At 45.8% G+C, this 23,243-nt stretch overlaps 1 protein-coding gene across 3 annotated transcripts in view; it reads left to right on the forward strand.

The window, feature by feature from the left end:
- CUX1 (cut like homeobox 1) overlaps positions 1 to 23,243 on the forward strand; it is a 1,218,817-nt gene that overhangs the window by 324,571 nt on the left and 871,003 nt on the right. For all 3 annotated transcript variants that reach the window (XM_086954570.1, XM_086954568.1, XM_086954569.1), the window contains exon 4: positions 4,812 to 4,890. In XM_086954570.1, the coding sequence (XP_086810696.1) occupies positions 4,812 to 4,890 (79 nt within the window). The remainder of the gene's footprint in view (positions 1 to 4,811; positions 4,891 to 23,243) is intronic.

The following is a 23,243-nucleotide window of genomic DNA, read 5'->3' on the forward strand; positions in this document are numbered from 1 at the left end:
AGAGAACTAGGATTACAGGTAAGTAACTTATCCTTATGCAATAATGACTACCAGGGTCCAATGACCGCGTCTATCGAGAGTGGGCACCCGGGCCCAAATGCAGTCCCAATAAGTGGTGCATAGACAGGTCAGACATGGTGTAAATTAATTCAACTATGAACATAGGTTACAACAAAGGAGGACAACTTAAATCAGGGAAGGGTAAGCGAGTCGCTTGAGACCTGCCGCCATGCTTAATATAGCTGGGGAGGAAGAGTGGGTGGGGCCCCTGGGCTCACCGGGCCCAACGACAATGGGAGTCTGCAAGAGAAGGATCATATGATCCTTGGCGCCTGCGCCACTTGACATCCATATGAGAGGGGGGGAAACCTGTGAGTATCTGACCCAGACAGCCTGCCAGAGTCCCTTGTGTTGGTGTCCAGTTCCTGGAGCTTCCAAGTCATGAAAATACCTGTTGATGAGGGCAGGGGTAAGGTAAGCCCTGTGAAGCACAAATAATTTATGCGGGATATATGTGGAACAGCACCGGACAGTGGTCCATTCCCTATCTGTGAATGCTTTTCCCAAGTCCTCCCAGTGATGTCTGAGGCGAGTGAGATCGGCTTCTGTGTGTTGCCGAATGGAGGATTCAAACCAGCGTGTCAGGTGTCTCCCTGTGCCCAATCCTTGAACCACCCAGGTGTAGTGCATGGGTGGTTCTTGGGCAATTATACCCCTTTTAGACGTTAAGGAGGCTTTAAGTGCTCTATGGAGCAAAAACTTCCGAGAGCGTAGGTTACCTTCCTCTATGAGTTCTTGATACGGAAGGAGGGAGCCATCCTGGAAGAGATCTTCTATGTCTTGGAGGCCCTCCAAACCCCAATGTTGTAATTCCGCCGCCGTGGTGTATGCACCCCCACACGGTTCCCAGCAACATCATCAAGGAGGCAAGGCGACCTACAACTAGGGCATGTTATGCGGCCAAATGGAAACGGTTTGTCATTTACTGTTCCAATAATGACATTAATCCGCTGGATGCGTCCACGCAAAACATCATATGCTATTTGTTGCATCTCTACAGATGCAATCTGGCATATAGTTCCATCAGGGTACACCTGGCCGCCATTGCGGCATATCTTCAAAACAGGCAGCATCTTTCGCCTTTCTGGAAGGACACAAAAGAGTGATCCCTCCCAGGCACCCTCCTTCTCCTGCCTGGAATCTAAACGTGGTTCTCACCAGACTAATGGGACCACCCTTTGAACCCCTTCACTCTTGTGAAATACAATTTCTTACATGGAAAGTAGCTTTTCTGGTAGCCATCACATCGCTACGAAGAGTTAGTGAGCTTCAAGCCCTAACTATTCAAGAGCCTTTCATACAAATTCATTCTAATAGGGTAGTGCTACGAACCAACCCTAAATTCATGCCTAAAGCGGTGTCGCAGTTCCAAATTAATCAAAACATTGAACTGCCAGTTTTCTTCCCCAATCCAGATTCTGTGGCAGAGCGAGCACTGCACACCTTAGATGTTAAAAGAGCTCTCCTGTATTACATCGACAGGACAAAAGATTTCAGAAAGACCAAGCAACTGTTTGTTGCCTTCTCTCCACAACACAAAGGCAACCCCATTTCCAAATCCGGTATAGCCAGATGGATTGTTAAGTGCATACAAATCTGTTATCAAAAAGCTAAACGCACATTAACAGTTCCCCCAAGAGCGCATTCCACACGCAAGTTAGGGGCATCCATGGCTTTCCTAGGTAACATTCCCCTAGAGGATATATGTAAAGCAGCCACATGGACCACCATACATACATTTACCAAACACTACTGCGTAGATGTACACTCCAAACAGCAAGCTGCTGTAGGACAGGCTGTTCTCAAAACCCTTTTTCAGACTGCTGCAGCTGGCACTGGCAACCACCACTAAGGAGGTAACTGCTATTTATTCTATGCACAGATATGAATTCAGCAGCCCACATGCCTCGAACGGAATATGCTACTTACCAGTATGCATCTGTTCTTGGCATGTAGGGCTGCTGACATTCATATCCTGAACCAACCTATGCATTGATGCTACCCTCCGTCTACCGACTGCTCCGCCATGAAACGGGGCATGGTCTGAGATACTGCCGTATTTCTGAAAGATTAAGCTATTGACATGGTAAATGACAATGCCATTTATTTATCTGTTTTCAAAACCAACACATAATAAACAATTTGTCATTTACAATGCCAATAGCTCTAACTTTGTCAAAGGCGAAACCGTTGCATTGTAAATGCTTGTTTAAATTCTTAAAGCTATACACCTTGAATTGGGTCTTTCGAGTACTTATGTGAGAGAGCTGGTCGCGGTTCTACGATGGGGTCCTAGGCTCTTGCCCAGTAAAGGGCAATCTTTTAGAGGCCTACTTATCTTAGAGGGGTTGGCAGCAAATTAGAAGGGCATTTACTTTGCACAAGAATTTTAGTCACGCGCTTTTACACTATAGATTAAGTAGAGCTGATCTTATGGTAATATCTCGTAATGCTCTTAAGAACTATCTGAAACCTAGTATTAGGTTCAGTTCAATAAACATGATATGATGCTGTGTAGGGGAAAGAGGAAAATGGAGAATATGCCTTCTGCTTGTTTGGAGGTGTTGCCCCAAACCTACTTAAAGTGAAACTTGAAACATGGTGTGTGATGAATCTTTTTATGATTTTGCATGATTTTTTTGCCATTAAATTCTGCCATAGGGACTTGCGGAGGAATAGCTCCAGAGAATAGACTAAGTGATCTTTGAGGGGACTCAACAAACCTTCAAGCATGTTCTTGTTGAATGCCCCGCATTGCATGCCAGTCGATACGGTTTGCTGAAATCTTGTTTTTTTAAATATGGCGGGGATCGCTCATCATAAGATGCATTGCAGTTGGCATTTAATCCAGTAAATGAAGAAATGTGTTGTAACATTTTTACTTTTTTCAAGTGTTTTTTTTCAATTTAGATTGATTATGCACTTGGCATATTTAAAAAGTAGATCTCATTGTAAATCTGTTCTTGCTAATAAAAAAAATTGTGAAATTGTCATGGGTAGCAGACTGGTTGGGGACAGCGGGAGCTTGGATCAGTGCCAATTCGGCCAGAGAGCACTTGGGCGAAGCGGACATGCTCGCCAGCGCTTGGCTCCTCCCCTAAAAAATGGGGGTGTTTTTACTCAAATGGAGTATGAGAACGAAGCTTGATTTTGAGTCCATTACAGATGAACATTTGTGGTAAATCCACTGTTCTACTGTTTCATCCGTCTCCAGAACATTCCTGAAAACTGCATTCCGTATACATAAGGCTCAACTCCATTTTCAGTAGGCCACAACTCCCTTTTCGGTATTTCTTCAAAATTATCAACTTGTCTGCCTTTGATGCAGATGTTGTCTGTCCTGATCTTTCCAAGAACTGTGAAAGTGTTTTAATTTAGATCCAGACAACAACAAAACACCTGATGCAACATCACTCTGAAACAAGTGCCGTCTTATCTCAATTTCAAGGTCAAATAAAAAACAATAGTAAAACTAGTGTAGTCTAAATTGCCGTACTTTTATCTAAGATGTATAAAAGAATGCATCCTAAACTAGCATCTTGATGCTTATTGGCTACACCAAACATTCTTAAGATGACATTGCAATTTCCATCTAAGAGACAATACTGTATGAAAGGACTGCCCCTTGTCAGGAGAGGTCCTTTGCCCTAAATTATCATCAGCAAAGATACTACCAGACCAAAAGACGATGCTGATAGCCCGGGATCCTGCAGCCGTTATGCACTTTTTACTGAATCCTGACACTGAGCCCGGCCCATGAGGAGTTGTTGCTGGTTCTGAATGCCTGTTTGCTTTTCGCATGGAACATGACCCCTGACAATCTTAGGGTTCTGCTAAAAACAAGCAATGCAGTGCGCATATTATCCCTAGGAAAATCTAGTCACAAGTTATTCTACTCGCCATGCTCTCCTAGGGTAGCGCATATAAGTCTTGGGGTGTTAGGTTTTGAGATGACTTTTTAACAATGTTAGAAATATTCATTTTATTTTCTTTGTTCGCAATGTACATTAGTGCTGTTTTAATCATATTCTTTGTAGGTTTTTAATGTGTTGAAGAACAGAATGCACCTATTAAAATGTGTCTTTTTCATTACAGCATCTTGTTTGTGTTGTATTGAAGATAGCAAAAGAGGTTTGGTTTTGATTACCACACTTTTGAATGGGGGGAGTGTTAGTAACGCAAAAGCGTCGATGCTATTTCAACTATGTTTTGGATGGAGTTCTGCGGGGCTACAAAAACCTGTATCTCACATTCAAGCATGGTGCATTGAGCTAAGTTCAATCGTGTCTCTCGTGGGTGTGAAAGTAAACCTGGTTGAGTCAGAGTTTATGCAACAGTTTTTAACTTTCTTTCTATTTGGATTGGTTAATATGTGTAAAAAATAAAACAAAATCTTGTTAACAAATCTGTAAATTGTCAATCTATTTCATAGATTTGAATAAACAATCCTGTGTTCCAATATCTGGAACCCAAAGTTATCTGTCTACAGGACGATTACAAATGGTATAAAACTGGCTAGTATTACAAGCTTTCTCCTCCTATTCCAATATTGTGATCAATCTATGATAATAGTATGGTTATCTGCTCATAATATTAGACTGAGCTGCTTTATGTACACTTCAGAATGAGTCTACAAAATTGTTTATATTTGATTCGCAGAAAGTTCTTTAGCAAAGCTCAAGCAGACTATTCCAATTTTAAATTGTGGTGTAAGTTTAAGAAACTCTGAGTTTGTCTTTATTTCTTTATAGATTGATGCATTGAGTAAAAGGAGTAAAGAGGCAGAAGCGGGCTTCCTGAATGTCTATAAGCGATTAATTGATGTCCCAGGTAAGCACATTGTTTAGTTGTGCTGATTAACAATTTCGAAATCAAAAAGCTCTTCTGCATGAATAGCCTATAAAAGGCATAGGTATGCCGCCTCTCCTTCTGAACATTTTTAGACTTCATGTGAATACTCTAGCACAAGTGAGATGGGGAGACAATGGGGCTCTAACAGAGACGATTCACATTAATAAAGGAGTGAGACAGGGCTGTGTTTTAGCACCCACCCTGTTCATTAATAATGTCTTTAGCTTTTTGAGCATAGACTGATGTGATGCTCCGAAAGTAGGAGGGCAATGGGCCCCCGCTCTCCTTTTTGCAGTTGACACTCTGCTCATATCGAAGTCGCCGCAAGGGCTCCAACAGCTGCTGAATAATTTTCAGGCATTTTGCCTGGAATGGGGATTAGAGCTAACCAGCTCTAAAACAAAATGTATGCTGTTTTCATCAAGCTTAAAGACTAAATGCATGAAGCGTCTGTATGTGGGTGGTGTTCCCCTAGAACTAGTGACAGTTTAATTATCTTGGTATAAAATTTGCACAGAATATGAGTTGGCTTCCACAATTGGAAAGAGTGCATCTATCCTTAATTCAGCAAATGGTGAATATAGTTCAAATTCATAGGACAACTATATCCAGAAAGCTGGCACCAGCAATAGAGTTATATAATGTCAAAGCCCTTGGTGTAGCCTTATATAGTGCGGAGGTGTGGGGCTGTTCAAATTGTAGTGATCCCTCAGTAACTAGAACCTTACCGGACCTTCCTGTGTCCACCTCGCTGATTCCACTCTACTTAGATCTAGCCAGAAAACAATTGCCCATGAAACTGTTCTTAGAATACTTATGTTTTGGCACCGGCTACGGTCTACTGCATGAATCAATGACTCATACTTGTGTAGTCAAGACTCCTTGGATGTGCACAATTAAGACTTTCCTACAGAAATTAGGATTAGATGTATCCCGGAGTCAACCGGAAACCTTTAGTCAGATAAACAAACTCAGTCTCAAAGCTGCATACTGGGGCATTGTTAAGACCGATTGGATAATGAATTGTAAGAGTACACTCTCTATTGCTTTTATGAATTTTAAACTGACATCGGCATTTGATGCCAGGATAGATTAAATCGAACCACCATTAGCAAGGAAATTATACCTACAGTTTAGGTATGGTTTCCTACCTGTAAATAATTGTAAAAAGAAAATGGTGCAAAGTAGGTGAGATGGTTGAAGGAAATTGCACCTGCTGCCAAGGGATACCTGAGTCACTTGAACAAGTATTATTTTTTTGTCCCTTGTACTACCAATTTAGAACTAAATGGATAGCCCCACTATGCAGAAATCCTTGGGTAAGAAAGTACAAGGAGGCGTATAGAATACTGCAGTCAAATACAATGCACAGGATTGTATTGTGTACAGCAATGTTTTTAATGGCTATGTGGATTAGGCGTACTAGGTACTCCCCCGATAGTTCTTAGGTTATACCACATGTGTGGCTCCTACTAAAGTCGTACCGTGTGGCTTGTGCTATTGTAAGTGAATGCTGTTTTCACACTTTTTAAGTCTTTTAACTTGTCTTATTGCTGTTTTTAGGCTATTTTATGAGGAAGTTTTCAAGTACAAATAGTGATGTATTAGAAATTGTTTCATCTTGCTGTCATTCCAATGAAAAATAATGATGCCATCCGATCACCCTACTATGCTGCTACTGTAAATAGACTGCAAACGTTTATTTATAATTTTATGTTTTATTTGTATTTTGTGTCTGAAAGTGTCTTGTTCTATAATGTACTTTTATGATATATGGTGATCGAAATAAAGTTCTTTGATTGATTGATTAGCCTATAATTAATTTGAATGGACGACTATTTTTTTCTCTTCAAGAGTTTGTATTTAATTCTAAATTAAAACAAAAAGGAATTAAATTCCAACACTTTCAACATCTAGTAAAACCGAAAACATGTTTCATCAGCTCAAAGCAAGTTCATTTGCTAGAAATATTGCTGCTACAAATGTTTGCGCCGAATCAACAGTTTATTGTTACTGTTGCGTAGCACCTTTCTTAGTGATGTTCTATACACATAGCTTTAGATATGTTTTTGTAAAGGAGGGCAAACAAAATCTGGACATTTCATGTAATCTTCCACCATCTTTGACTTTTTATTTCTGATAGAGACTTCTAACTGCAGATTCCTCACCTTGTGAATTTTCCCAGGCACCAGGCTGGATCCAGAAACTTTTTTAGCAATCCCTTTTGCACCTAGACAGGAGGCCATCTGCAACCAATAGGCTTCATTAGTAGTTAACAAACTGATGGTCGAAAAAGGCTCATGGTCGAAGCCAAAGGCATTGATGATCCTGGTCAAATAGAAGGTGCAAATGCGCTCCCCATGCCACTCCCATGACCAGTCCTCTTAGAGGTCACAGGGCTGGGGTGAGTTAAGGAAGTCTCACAAAAAGCATTAACAAATCAAAGCATCGGTTTCCTTTGTTCCACCATTAGGGGTGACAGGACACCCCAGGTAATTCTAGGCCATGGAGTCTTTGACACCACAACACACATCTCGACAACTGGCTGCTAAAGCTCGACTCACCTCAAGCAGTTGTAAACCACCTTTAGGCGATGGCCAACTTATTAACATTGTTGAGCTTTTCCATTAATGTACCGAAATCACACCTTATTCCGCAGTAGCTCACTTTCATTGGAGCCATCCTAGATACCCTGATGCCATCTGCCTCAACGAGTCAAGGACATTCGGACTATGATCCTGATAATTCAGCCCTTGACCTAGGTGTCTGTGAGAGCGGCTTTGAGACTTCTGGGCCTCTTGCATCCTACTTGTGGACCACACCAGGTGGCACATGCAGGCTCTGTGGTGGGATCTGATGTCTCGGTGAGTCCAGCATGTAGGGGACCAATCCGATTTCAACTAAGTGTCAAAGGAGACCACGAAAGATCTTCTGCGGTTGCCGCTCAACTGCGATTAGACCTGTGGTAGACCCTTCTCCCTACCACATCCAGAGCTAACGGTTGTGACGGATGTATTAATGCTGAGTTGGAGACTCCCTCCGTCAGCATATAGGATCTGGACTCCTGTGCACCTTCCTGCCCAGAGTGATGACAAAGATGAGGAAAGATTGGACCCAAGTCATCCTGGTGGCTCCAGACTTGACAAGGAGTATGTGGTACCCTGAACCTCTGGCCGGGAACATGTATGTTCGAGGCATATGAGCTACAGATCTTACACTGTGCATTAAATCACCACCTGGTGTTGGGCTCGGATGATTGCATGTTGTTGTCGTCTTGGAAGAAGTCTTTGTAGTCACGAGATAGGTCAGGTATCCACTACACCACACAGGAAGAGGAAATTAGATACGACACCTACACCTGCAGTGCCTGTCAAGAAGAAGGACTCTGCCACATCTCCAATTAACCCTTCTTCTCCTATACTTCCTCCTCCTTCATCTCCTGTTCTTCCTAACAATTTACCTCAGAATTCTCCTGAACACTCTGAAGCCAATATCTTCGGTCCCGAAACCTACAAGGCCTGATTCCAATGCGCTCATGCCCTCAAAACAGCCTACGACTCCGAAAACAACAAAACATCTGTAGGCGTACATTGGGGACCAGGTGTATGCATGACGCCATCATTCCCAAGATCTTGCTCACTGTCCTCACTGTCAGAGCTCGCCCCTTCTGGTAGTGAAGTTTCTGCCTCAGTAGGCTGAGTGTCCTCTTTTCGCTGGGTAACGCCCTGCATTGGACGGTGTTGATTTGAGCTCCCAGGAAGATCTTTACTTGCTCCGGTTCCATCGAGCATTTTCCCCAGTGTATGGAGAATACCAGGCTTGTTAGCGTTCTTGTGACCTGCTATGCATGATCCTTGCATGTCCTGTAAGAGCTTGCCTTTATGAGCCAGTCGTCTAGGTAGGGGTACACGTGTATCGCCTCACTTCGCAGATGTGCTGCCACCGCTGGGAGGCATTTGGTGAATACCCTTGGTTCGGACTTTAGACCGAATGCCGATCCTTGTTTACTGTGAATCTTAGCTTGTGCTGCCTGTTCATGGGGATGTGCAGGTACGCATCTTTGAGGTCTACGGTGAACAAGAAGTCCCCGACCTTTATCTGTGGGATGACCTCTTGTAGGGGCATGGGTCTTAGGCTTTCGTCCACTTTTGGCACCAGGAAGTAGTTTGAGTACACTCCCCTGTTCCATTCTTTGAAAGGGACCGATTCGATGGCCTCTTTGAGGAGGAGTGCTTGAGCTTCCTCTTGGAGCAATTGCAGCTCTCTGCCAGATTGCTCTCTTTTCTTTGGCTTTCTGTTTGGTGGTCTCTTTTCCAACTCTATGCAGTATCCGAACTGTATCATGTTGAGTATCCACTTGTCTGTGGTTAATTTTCTCCACTCCTGGAGAAAAAATCTCAGCCTGCCTCCTACTGGTGTTACATGTTATTTTGTGTCTTGTCCGTGTAGCCCTCTGCTCTTTGTTTTCCCGTGCTCCTCCCTCGGAGGGTTTGAGTGGGTGAGCACCTTTTTCCGTGTGAAGTCACTTAGAGGGGGGTTGTTCACCGCCTCTCCTTCTCTGGCCCCGTCCGTTTCCTCTACCTCGAATGGACTGGCCTCTGTTCTGATAGTTCCAGTTTAGCTTCTGCTGGCCCTGGTGACCTTGGTTGTCACTCTGTTGACCCTGGTGGAACGCCTGGTGTGATTGTCCTTGCTGGTTTCCACCCCTTCCGTTCGGCCTCCGTGTAGGAGTGCCTCTTCTCATCCCCCTGGATTGCAGGGCCCCCATGGACCTTGCCGTCTCGTTGTCTTTCTTTAGTTGGTTGAGTTTCTCATCAACTGGGGCTCCGAACAGTATTCCTCCATTGAAAGGTGTGTACATGATGTTGTTCTGAACCTCAGTTTTGAAGCCTGAGATCCTGAGCCAGGCTTGCGTTCTCTCTGTGATGCCTATAGCCATCAGTCTGCTGGATGTTTCAGCCCCATCCAAGGCAGTCTTCAGGCACGAGTTAGCAATGCTTTTCCCCTCTTCCACAAGGTGTGATGCCCTCTCACGGTATTGCTCCGGGAGGTGCTTGAGCAATTGGCCGATCTCATCCCAATGCTGGTATTGATGCCTGTTCAGGAGGGCGTTGGAGTTAGCCATCCGCCAGTGCATTGCAGCGTTCCTCTCAATTTTTCTGCCCGTCAGGTCCATCCTCCTGCTTTCCTTGTCAGGTGGTGGCCCAGATGTTGTTGGGACGTTGGCCCTTCTTCTGGCCGTTGCAGCGATTATTGAATCTGCTGTGACGGACCAAATGATGTAAGCAGGGCCCTGGGAGGAGAATTTGTATTTCTTCTCCTTCCTCGGCGTGACTGATCTGCATGTAGCCGGGTCCTTGAACGCTTCCTTCCCCTGGTCTGTGATACTTTTCAGCATGGGCAAGAACTGGCTTCTTGTCTGCGTGGGGAGCAATGTTTCCAGCAGGAAGTCTGCTTTGGGCTTCTCCTCTTAAGCTTAGCCCCATAAGCTGCTGCTGCCTTCCTGACAACCTCATTGTATGCCTCAATGACATCCGGTGGCGAAGTCCTCGAGGGTTTTGTCTCCACAGCCTCCTCCGGGTCTTCGGCCTCGATGTCCTGCCATTCCTTGTCTTGGGCCGTCGAGGATCCTGAGCCGTAGCTTGACTGTTGCTCCCCATATTCACCCTCTGTGTAATAGAGGTCCTCTTCCTCTTCGTGTTCTGAGGGCTCCGGAGTTTTCGGCAGCTCTTCGACGTCAAACTCCTCGTACTCCTGCACCTCAGCGACGGCCGTCGCTGGCTTCGAGGGGATCCTGTAACTTCATCTTTTCTTCTAAGTCCTTCTTCCTCTGAAGGATGTTCCCCATCTCGGCCTCGAGCCTTCTTTTCTTCCTCTCCAACTGTGCGGCCTGCTCGTCGTTGCGCGTTTCGGCTGCTCTCTTCGACGGCGTCATCGGCGTCGAAGCTTTTTTCGGCTCCTTTTCCTTCGAAGTCCCTTTTTCGGGGGCTTGCTTCGACGACCTTGGCTTTTCGCCGGTCTTCGGCGCCCAGGAGTCCTTCTCGAAGATCCGCTGGGCTCTTTTTCAGAGGATGCAGCTTCGGACGTCAAAGTTTTCGGCGCCGGTGCTCCCTTCGAGACTCTGGACTCTGATTTTCGAGAGTCTGCCTCAGGCTTTCGAGGCCCTGTCGAGGTTTTCGGGGTCGCAGACTCTCCTACCTTGTCAAACATTTTCTTATCGGTCTCTGCTACCGTGAAGTCATCTGGACCTTCGGCGAGGTTGTCCTCTTTGTCGATGGAGAGGCCCAGTTCGTAAAGCGTTGGGGCCTGGCCTTTTCCCTGCATCGTGTAGTGAGCTTTCCTCTGCTTCTCTCGAACCTTGAGTGTCTTCGGCTTGAAGACGTAGCAGGCGTTGCAGTCTTTGCTCTTGTGGTCGATTGGCAGGCAGAGGTTGCAGACTGGGTGTTGGTCCCTCTGCGCGAACTTGTGGTGGCAGTTTCTGCAGAATTTAAAGGGTGTCTTGTACATCCCTGCGCTCTGGGGGCCCCCTGTGTGCGCATTCTCCGAAGGACGTCGAAGATCTCGAGGCTCTTCCCTTTCTCTGTCGTCTCCTCTCTGATGGTCTTCTCCCAATCTTCTCAGGCCTTTTCTGTCGAAAAGTTGCTGTATTTTCCCCTCCAAAATTCTGGAGCTTCACGCGACGATCCAGACCCAACGGCGGAAAAAAGAATCTGAAGATGGCGCCCAAGGGTGGGAGCTTCCGCTGGAAGCATGCCAACGTCACCGAAGGTACACCAAATGGTGGGACGTCGACGCCCACCTGGGCTACAAAAAAAGAGAAAAAAGACTACGATTTCGGACCCAACCACGAGATTGCGGAATATGCACAGCATAATGAATCCAGAAAGATCTTCAAGCTGCAAAACTACACCGATAGGTAAGAAACTATTCGTTATCCAGTATGGCTACTGCCTCAAACTTACAGCAACCCCTCCACACATACCACCCAGGCAGCCTTCCAATGTCTGCAGCACATCCAACACTGCTAAAACAAATAGTCCAATCACTTCTTCAAAAGAACGCAATAGAAATAGTTCCTTTACGACATCAAGGAACAGGGGTTTACTCGCTGTATTTTCTAATACCCAAAAAGGACGGCACACTAAGACCAATTCTCGACCTCAGGCCCCTCAATCACTATATACACTCAGATCATTTTCATATGATCACTTTATATTACAAGTGCTCCCATTGCTGCAACAAGTTGACTTCCTTAAAACACTAGATCTAAAAGACGCCCACTTTCACATTCTTATACATCCTTCTCACAGGAAGTATCTAAGGTTTGTACTGGAAGGACAGCATTATCAATTCAAAGTCCTTCCATTTGGGGTAACAACTGCACCGAGAGTGTTCACAAAGTGCCTAGCAGTAGTAGCAGCACATCTCAGAAGACAACAGATACATGTCTACCCTTATCTAGACGATTGGCTCCTAAAAGCCAAAGTCAATCAATCAGTGTGTCCAAAACACACATCAGACAATTCAAACATTGCACGACTTAGGGTTCACAATCAACTACACAAAGTCGCACCTACAGCCCACTTATGTACATCACTATTTAGGGGCTACAATAAACACGTCTACAGCTCTAGCGTATCCCAGTCCAGCAAGGATACAGAGCATTCAAGCCTTAGTCACAAAGTTCCAACATGAGACTAATAGGCGTGATGGCATCTTGCATCTTCATTGTACCATATGCAAGACTGCAAATGCACACCAGTGGAATCAGGCTCAAGGACAACTAACAGACCTGATGTTGGTAGACAGCCGCACACATCGCTCTCTGCAGTGGTGGAACACCAAAAACTTGACAAAAGGGCGGCCGCTCCTCGAACCTGTTCCACAAATAGTACTTACAGCAGACACATTTCTCACAGGATGGGGAGCCCATCTCCTACATCATACAACTCAAGGGCAATGGACCAATCAACAAAAATCGTTTCATATCAATCACCTAGAGCTGCTGGCATTATTCTTAGCACTCAAAACATTCCAAGTACAAGTACAAAACAAAGCTGTCTTAATCCGGACGGACAACATGACAGCTATGTACTTTATACAAAAACAGGGGGGGACACACTCTCTACAGCTGACCCAGCTTGCACAGAACATTTGGAGATGGGCCATTCCACAAAACCTATTTCTGTTAGCAAAACACCTTCCAGGAGTTCACAATCAGATAGCAGATCTGTTAAGTCGACAGACACAACAAATTCACGAATGGGAACTACATCCGCAAGTTCTTCAGTCATTCTTTCATCATTCGCCACACACGAAAACGCAAAATGCCCAACCTTCGCCGCCAGGTTTCCACACCCGCTGTCCAAGGGCAATGCGATATGGATGAACTGGTCAGGCAGATTTGCATGCGCTTTTCCGCCACTACCACTCATACCACTAATAGTGCGCAAGCTACGACAAGTCGCTCAAACTGATTTTAGTAGCTCCCACATTGGCACGCCAACCGTGGTATACAACTCTGCTAGAACTATCCCTAGTTCCATACCAAAAGCTACGTCTGACACCATCCCTGCTAACGCAGAACCATGGAGACATCAGACATCCAGACCCAAGTCAACTGAATCTGGCAATCTGGCTCCTGAGGTCTTAGAGTTTGGTTATCTTAACCTACCACCTGACTGTATGAATATCATTAAAGAAGCCAGGAGACCTACTACTAGAGCTTGCTATGCTGCTAAATGGAAAAGATTTGCCATTTACTGCAACAATAACCAAATTGATCCCCTAGATGCTTCCATCCAAAATATCATTTGTTACCTTCTACATTTACAAAGATGTAACTTGGCATATTCATCTATACGCCTACATCTGGCAGCAATTGCAGCATATTTACAAAATAGACAACATCTGTCTCTATTTAGAGTGCCTGCTATTAAAGCATTTATGAAAGGATTAAAAAGAATCATTCCTCCCAGGTTACCACCCTCTCCAGTGTGGAACCTAAACATTGTTCTTGCAAGGCTCATGGGGCCACCTTTTGAACCTCTACACATATGTGAACTGCAATTCCTCACATGGAAAACAGCTTTTCTAGTAGCTATTACCTCTCTTAGGAGAGTAAGTGAGATTCAAGCTTTCACTATACAAGAACCATTTTTACAATTACACCGTAATAAAGTGGTTCTCAGAACAAATCCCAAATTCCTTCCAAAAATAATTACTCTTTTTTATTTTAGTAGTATGAGCTTTATTCGACAAAATTGATCATAAAAGCATATAAATCCAAAATTCATATATTTAAAAAAACATGTAATACAATGTAATAAATAAGACCAATTATACATCATACATCTACAATTAAAACTAAGTAAAAAAATTACATTAAAATCATAAAAGGCAATAATCGAGACGGGTACATCAAGTGACGTGTGGGGGCTGCCAGGCTACTGTTTCTTGCTAAGAGCTTTGATCTTATTAGCCATGCGCAGCCCAAGTATTTTGCCACACCACAAACCAAGGTAAGGGAGGAGGTGTCCGTTTTTAAGATGCGTAATGCCACCCGATAGTTCTTGGAGCCAAGATTTTTACAAACTGGTTTGAGCCATTTGGCTCTAGCCATCCTGTACGCTGGGCACGCGAAGAGGAAATGGGCGATAGACTCATTTGGAGTTGCACAGCCTTGGCAAAGGGCAGATGGTGAATTGCACCGATTCCAGGCTGCTGTCACCTCATTTAGCAGGAGAGTTCCTATTCTCATCTTCAGATAGAGTACCCTATCCCTAGGTATTTGGATAAAATCAAGAAAGGGTTCTAATTTGCCAATGCGATTTTTACAAACTGGTTTGAGCCATTTGGCTCTAGCCATCCTGTACGCTGGGCACGCGAAGAGGAAATGGGCGATAGACTCATTTGGAGTTGCACAGCCTTGGTAAAGGGCAGATGGTGAATTGCACCGATTCCAGGCTGCTGTCACCTCATTTAGCAGGAGAGTTCCTATTCTCATCTTCAGATAGAGTACCCTATCCCTAGGTATTGGGATAAAATCAAGAAAGGGTTCTAATTTGCCAATGCGTTTATGCTCAAGGAACATCTCAGTGAGTTTCCCCATTTTAGGATTGCACATCTCTTCTGCCTGTACCCATTGCCAATAGGCGCTTTTTAGGTCAAGCTTGGATGGCGGAGTCTGACTGGCCTAAGCCTCCCCGAACCCAATATCAGTTAAAAGCTGTCTGAGATTGATTATCCATTTGATCCTGTTTCCTATGTCAGCTGTTATTAGTTCACTAAGGGCGACCGCATAGTTGGTCAACTCTGGGGTCCTTCTTACGCGTGCTCAAAAGAGTAGGGGCCGCAAGCATGTAATGTCCTTGATAGAACGTCTTCCCATGTCCAGGTATAGGGGCTTCAATGGAGTGGAGGTTGGAAGAGAGACAAGATCTCTAAAGAATTTGTTTTCGGATCTTACAAGTTCGATGATATTCTCAAAGCCCCATAACTCGGCCCGTATAGGGCCGAGGGTAGCGCTTTGCCATTATAGACCACGAGGGCCGGGGCGACTGGCTTACTTGCAGAGAGATGTTGTTCTCTTATGATCGCCCCAGACACCCTTTTGTGGCTAAGGAGCATCTTGGCTATATGGGATCTCCATTTCATACCTTTGGAGACACGGATTCCCAGATAGTCAAAAGAGTCCACGGTGTCAAGTGCAATATCGTTAAGGGTTATTCCATTTCTGAAACTCTTCGATGGGTTGATTGTCATTAACTTTGTTTTGCTTGTGTATATTATCAGCCCCCGAGAGTCACAAAAAATGTTAAACCTATTTAAAAGTTTCTGAAGGCCTCCCGGTGTTTTAGAGATCAGGAGGGTGTCGTCGGCGAATAGAAGGGTGGGGGTTTTCTCCCCGGCCAGGATTGGAGCGTCAGCTGGTTTCTCTCTCAGATGGTCAACCACCCTGTTCATAAATAGAGAGAAAAGGGTTGGGGCCAGGACGTAACCCTGGCGCACCCCCCATTCACCATGACCCTCTCCGCCAGCTGCCCCTGTGAGCCCCACCTAATTCTGGCGTAGTTGTCCTCATGACATTTTATAAAGTTGAGAATCTGGGGAGAGATGCCCAATTCGTACAGGGCGCGCCAGAGCTTGGCCCGTGGAACGAGATCAAATGCGGTCTTCAGATCTATGAAGGCCAGATACAAGCTGTCTTTCCCAATCACCACTATTTTCCAGTGGACCATGAAAAATCTGAACACCTGGTCTATCGTGGCCACCTTCTGTCTAAAACCTGCTTGATAGTGGGAGAGGATGTTCCCATCCTCCATGCAGATCCTTCACCTCAGGAGCACCCTGCCAACCACTTTCTGGATCACATAGATTAAACTAATCTGCCTGTAGTTGGCAGGGTCCTCCCTATTTCCCTTTTTGTAAATTGGAACAACCTCTGTGCCTTTCCATGAGTCAGGGACGTCAGACCCCCTAGCTATCAAGTTCATTAACAATAGAATAAAATGGGCCCAAGGCTTTGGATCATGCAAGAGCAGATCTCCTGGAAGGCCGTCAGGTCCAGCAGCCTTGCCAGGAGCAATACTGCTTATGGCTAAATCCACCTCGTGTTGGGGGAAACAGTCAGGTGGCGGGGGCCCCCCAGGAATAGCCATGTGGATCTCGGTCTGGGAGCACGGGGGCCTTCATCTCCCGAATAAAGGTTGGAGAACTGATCATACCATTGTTGCCCTGTAATGTGATTTGGGATTGGGTCAGATCCCTTTCGAATCCCACTATTGATTAGCTCCCAGAGTTCTTTTGTTTAGCGGCATGTTTGAGCTCCTGCCAGTGTGCCTCGTCGCAATTACGTTTTGCTTCCACTAATGCCCTCGAGTACACCTTTCTTGCTAGTCTAAGTGCCAGGGAGTCTTTCTTTCTGACAGCTAGCCTAAAGCCTACCTCTTCTCCCTACATGCTGGTGAGTACCATGGGTTTGTGGACTTTTCTAAGCGTCTCTTTGGTGCCCTGTTCCCTTCTACGATAAAAAAGGTACCTATTTTATCTAATGTTTCTCAGTAAAACAAAAGGAAAGTGGGTAGGTTATCAGATTCACCATGCATCGTTTCGAGCTTCTTAATCTTTTGGTCCAGAAGTTCCCTAATGCTTTGCAGTCTACATTCTTGCTGAAGAAGTTTGTGCCATTTAAGGCGTCTATTACAGTTTGAGGGGGTCACCTCTCTTGACGACATTGGAAGTGGGGTTGGTGTCCTTGACGTACAGGGCGACCAGCCATTATTGATTTGCATGCTTAGGGGATTGTGATCACTATCCATTGAATGCTTGACGACCATGTCTAGGAGGTCTCCCCATAATCGCATGCCTACAAGGATGTAATCTATTCGGGACGGAGAGCTAATCCTATTAAAAGTATTTGCCCCATTCGAATCCAAGCATGTCCTTCTGTTTACAGCTCTTACATTGTATTCCAGTGTCAGGGCATTAATTTGGATGGCCCTCTGTGACCACTTCTTAATAGGAGCTATGTTAAGGGTCTGGATAGCCCATTTGGCATCTTCTCCGTTAGTTCCCAGGAGGTCCTCCCCACTCAGGGGTTCGAATGTGCAGTTGTAGTCCCCGGCTACTATGATGTTAGAAAGAGGTGGAGTAGGGTTAGCTCCGCCTCCAATGCTGCTATAGTTGCTGATGCTTGAGCGCCGGGAGAGCCTCTAGCATATATATTAATAAGCTCAATGGGTGTACCGTTAGCTGGCCCTCTGATAGTCAGATGGAGAATGTCTTGTGACAGGGAAGTATGTGTGACAATCTACCAATTTAATGAGATGTTAATCCAAATGTGCAAACCCCCTGAGGGACAACCCTTGCCTGAACTTATTGCTGGAGTAAAGTACATGGTGTAGCCAGATTTATATAAAGGCGTTAGGCTCCAAGTTTCTTGGAATAGGCACACATCGAACTTTTCGATGAACTCATTCCACTTGGGAAGGAGCCGTCTTTTCTGAAGCCCTGCTATATTCCAGGAAAGGAAACGGAGCACTTTCAAATTGGACCTATCCCCGAAAGCTCCGCTCTCTAAAGTACAGCTCGGGCCCCTGGTCATCGGTAGGTCTCTCTCTCTTTAATCCTTCTACACAAGGGGGACTTGGGTTAGAATTGAGCTCCCTACGTCCGTCTCCTGCTTGGGTGATACAGGTGTTCTGAATTGAACCCCCATTTAGTCAGTCAACTGCGTTTAGGCCAGACCCTCCTCCCAACCTCCCTGGCACTGTGGCTGTCTAGATGGTGACCAAAGTGGAGAGCGTCTTATCTGGATAGCTGAGTGCTTTGGAGCAGAAGTACGAAACTCCAGAGCCAGTAAATTCTCGGCAAGTACAGCATCGGTTAGCAACAGCTCGATGCAGTCTGTCTTTGAATTACTCGATGAAATCCTCCTTACTCTAACCATATCTTCATGTATTATAGACCTGCATCCCCTCACATGATGCAACCAATGTATTGCTTTGTTACGGAGAGATTTGCTGCTTTCGAAACCTTGCCTGGGAGAGCATTTGGGGACTTTAACCATATAGACTGTTGTCGAGATGCCCCCTGGGGGAGTGCAATTCCCATGGTGGGCGGATCTGGCCTGAACAACTGTATTAGAAAAGGTGCGTGGAACCCCTGGAGCTTTAATGGAATCTGCATAAGATCTCATGGTACTAGGAGAGGGAACCATGGAAGAGGGGCCATTACCTTGATTGCGCAGCACAGGATGAATCCTATCACCCACCCCAGGGGGAACGCCAGACAATGACCTATTCGTTGGTGGGACAGGTGCAGGGGTGGAGGCTGTGATAGTGGCCTGGTGACTAAAGGGGGGAGCTTGACCCTGCGGTTTAAATCCTCCACCATTTTCTTTAAAGATGCCACCTCCAATTAAAGTGATTCAACTTTCTGTGCCAAGCCCTCATTTAAGGCTCCACATTTACATCTAGATGCTGAGTCACTAGTGCCAATGGCAGTGTGTTTGCTAGCTGGAAGATATGGAATTCCCTCAGCTATATGCTCCAATATTGCAAATCTGTTTGAACACGGAAACTGCTCATCAACTGCGCTATCACAGGGATTCCCTGAATTGCTTAAGATTATAGGTGGTAAGAGAGGTGCGTCTAGGGGAGATTCCTTCGAGTCGTCAGCCAGTGGACTGTGTATGGTAAGAATGGAGGATTTGTGGGATGGCTTCTTAAAAATCGATAGAATTACACGTGTAGATTTGTTAGCTGGTGCCTCCTCCAGGGAATTAATGGCGGCATCCAGTACTGTACTATTGTTACCTCCCAGGATTTCCTTACATTCACTGACAATCAACTCAATTCTATCGAGAACACAGTTGCTAGCTGCATTAGTCACTTTCTTTGCCTTTTTCCCTTTCTTACACCCGGTTGCCCCATCACCCTTCATTGCCTTCCTTTTGCCCATGGGGTGGATGATGTTGACCGGGGGGAAATTCGGCAGGTTTTGGCCATAAAGGTAGGGCTTTCACTATAGTGAAAAATACTCTTAGATTAAACACCCTTGACCATAAAATACAAGGGCCCAACAAAATCGATGGAAGAGAGTACCTTATGTCCGTAACAAAGATGAAAGGGGGAGGGCCCTGCCCTGCCTCTTCCTGGCGATGACGGGCTAGGACGGGCCCACCCTTGGCCCGGGCTTCGCCCGGCGCGGGTCCGTGCGCATTCCGCGGAGTGGATGAAGTGGTCAAATATATTGCGGCTGCAGGTGGGTGGGGCAGGAACAGGACAGCTGCTGTGGGCCCCGTGTATTCCTGGGACCTGGAGTCCTTCCGTTGCCGGTAAGCCCCCACAGTCTTCACCCACGAAGCGTCTCCCGCGAAGCAGGAGGCCCAAAACGTGGTTATGCGGCTGCAGGTGGGCGGGGCAGGAGCCGAACAGCTGCTGTGGGACCCGTGTATTCCTGGGACCTGGAGTCCTTCTTGTTGCCGGTAAGCCCCCACAGAAGTCTTCACCCGCGAAGCGTCTCAGTTTCATTTAAACCAATCTGTAGAGTTACCAGTGTTTTTCCAAAACACAGACTCTGTAGCAGAAAGAGCTCTACACACACTAGACATTAAAAGAGCTCTCCCCTATTGTATAGATAGGACCAAATCCTTTGGCAAAACAAAGCAATTGTTTGTAGCTTTCCCTCCACCACATAAAGGCCACCCCATCCCTAAAGCTGGAATTGCAAGGTGGATTGTAAAATGTATATAAATATGTTATCAAAAAGCAAAACATACACTAACAGTTCCTCCTAGTGCGCACTCCACACGGAAACTAGGAGCCTCCATGGCTTTCTTAGGGAACATACCCCTAGAAGACATCTGCCAGGCAGCAACATGGTCTACAACACACACCTACATTAAACACTGTTGTGTTGATGTGCAAGATAAGCAGCAAGCTGCAGTAGGCCAAGCTGTCCTCAAAACCCTCTTTCAAACTACTGCACCGATACAGGTGACCACCGCTAAGGGGAGACACTGCTGTACAATCTATGCACAGTGTAAGATCTGCAAGTTCATATGCTTCATATGCCTCGAACGGAAAATGCTACTTACCAGTATGCATCTGTTCTTGGCATGTAGAGCTGCAGATTCTTACACGCCCTCCAGCCTCCCCGGGGCCTGTATCTGTCCCAATTCTATCTTAATTAGATATACACTCATGGACATCCTTTCTTCTTTCTACAAACTCCCATCATTTCCCATCATGGCGAAAAACAATTTAACGATGGAGCTGATGCCCATGCGCACTATCGTCCAAGGGAGGAGTCACCTATTTCGTGACTACAAAGACTTCTTCCAAGACGACAACAACGTGCAATCATCCGAGCCCAACACCAGGTGCAATCTAATGCACAGTGTAAGAATCTGCAGCTCTACATGCCAAGAACCAATGCATACTGGTAAGTAGCATTTTCCTTACCCATTTGGCTGACCCTTCAGGAGGACCTTCTGTAGAAGTAACAGGGCAGATTATTGCACCCAAGCCTGCAAACTTACACCTCCATGTGTGGAGATTGAGCAACAATAGTTGAGAGCTTTCGACCTTCTTCTTGAAGTGATTGGGGTCATCTTGGCAGCCAGGCTTCCATCTATCAAATCTGTTTACTCGGGACACTGGGAAAAGTTTGTTGTCCGGTGATCCTCTTGAGATACACAACCTCTAAACACATAGATAAGGACACATTCTCCTATTTTGTCTATCTTTTGTCCAGCAATTCCTTGCTTTTCAACAGTTAAAAGTTATCTGGCAGTCCTTTTATGTTTACCTCATCGGCCATCCCTCTTCGTCACCATTTGTGATGTTTTTATTGAAGGGCCTGATTAAACACCATTGATGCCGCTGTGGGACCTTAATTTAGTACTCACTTAGCTGATGTACACCCCCTTTGAACCATTGCACAGCTGTCCGCTCTGCCTACTTACAGTCAACACAACATTTCTTTCTGGATAAAGTGGTCCTCCAGACATTTTGTTTATTCCTGCTCAAGGTAGTGGTGTCCTTCCACATAGAGCAATTCATGACGTTATCTACTTTCAATACACCGCCTCACTCCTCAGAGGAGGAAGAACATCGTCTTCACCTTGATTCTAACAGAGTGCTTGAACTAGAGAGTACCGATAAGACAACCTACATTTTGTCTGTTTCTGTGGGGCCAAGAAAGGAAAAACGGTGCAGCAGAGGTCCATCTCCAGAAGGATTGTACTCTGCATAAAGATGTGCTATGGACTAGCCAAAAATCAGCTTGAGAAGGCTTGTGTGTGTACTCCACTGAAGCGAATGCTGCTACCACTGCGTTGATGTACGAAACTTAGACATCTGTCAGTTTGCAACATGTTCCAAAGCCCTACTGCCAGGATAACTAGGTCAAGCTGGATGGACATTTTGCTCAATCTCTCCTGCATTCTCTCCTGCACGATTTCTTTCCTGCATACCCACCAACTGGAAACAAACTGCTTTGGTATCTGTTTAAAAGGTGAGGAATCTTCAGTTCTAAGTCTATCAGAAGAATGAGTTAGTTACCTTCAGTAAAGTTTTTTTGGTGGAGACTATCTAATCGCAGATTCCTCCCTCTGCCTTGCTCTGTGGAATGGATACTTCTCTTCCAGGGGATCCTCATCAATAGTCATAAGCATTAGAATATTCCCGCCCTTGCGCGGGACCCCGGAAACACTATAGTTCGAGGCATATGAGCTGCAGATCCTACATTTAGCAATAGATCGCCACCTGGTGTTGGGCTCGGATGATTGCAGGTTGTTGTTGTCTTCTTGGAAGAAGTCTTTTGTAGTCATGAGATAGGTGACTTCTCCCTTGGACAATACTGCGCATGGTCATCGACTCCATCCTCAGATTGTTTTTTTCCGCCGCTGGGTTCGGATGAAAGTTTTCCGCTCCGGCTAGAAAAAGACTTTTTCTGCTTTTTCGAAGCGAGAAACTTCAAACAAACTTCTTTCGACATCGACATCACCAGCTACATTCCGGTGCGTCGACGCGGGCCATTGGGCCTATCTGCGCCGTGCGGCCTACGCCTCATGGAAAGAACTCCATTCAAGAGATGCCCGGTAAGTCGAGCAAAATTCCCTCATAGCGACCATCACGAGGTTTTCAACCTCTGTCTCTCGCCAGAACACGACGAGTCGACCTGCACAGCCTGTGCCTCCTTCCGATCGAAGAAAACAATTCGAGATCGGAGGGCCCGTCGACACGAAATGAGGAGATCAGCACCAGCACCGGAGACCATCTTTGGAGAGGAGATCGTTGAAGAAGACGTCTCTGAGGAAGAATATCCAATCAAAGATATCTCCGAGGACGAGGCTCCACTCGGCGCAGAGGAAGACTCGCCTGATCTCCAGATAATATCGGGGGCAGAGGATTCGGACGATTCGATCCCGTCTCGACAACCCGTGAGTCCATCTGCCCCTGCACAACAGACATTACCCAAACAGAAGGCAACGGCCAGCACTCCGCCCATGGGGCCCAGTGAAGACCGACCTTTACCCTCTAACGCCCCGCCTTCGGGCCCGGCTCCGAGGAAAGACAGTACGCCTTCCAGTGCCTCGGCACCGAAGAAACACCATGTGCCAGTTACACCTCCTCCATTGGCACCAAAACATCCTTCTGCAACGAAGGATTCGTCGGCACCGAACATAAAAAACATTTAGGCGCCCAAAGAGACTTCGCCACCCGTACCATCGGCGCCAAAGACAAAAACTGTACCAAACCCGAAAGCTTGACCCCGAAACATTCCGGTTCAAAAAACAAGGAGGGGAAGCCAATTTCCGGCGC

Source organism: Lissotriton vulgaris, chromosome 2_1 (assembly GCF_964263255.1).
Source record: "Lissotriton vulgaris chromosome 2_1, aLisVul1.2, whole genome shotgun sequence".
NCBI lineage: Eukaryota > Metazoa > Chordata > Amphibia > Caudata > Salamandridae > Lissotriton > Lissotriton vulgaris.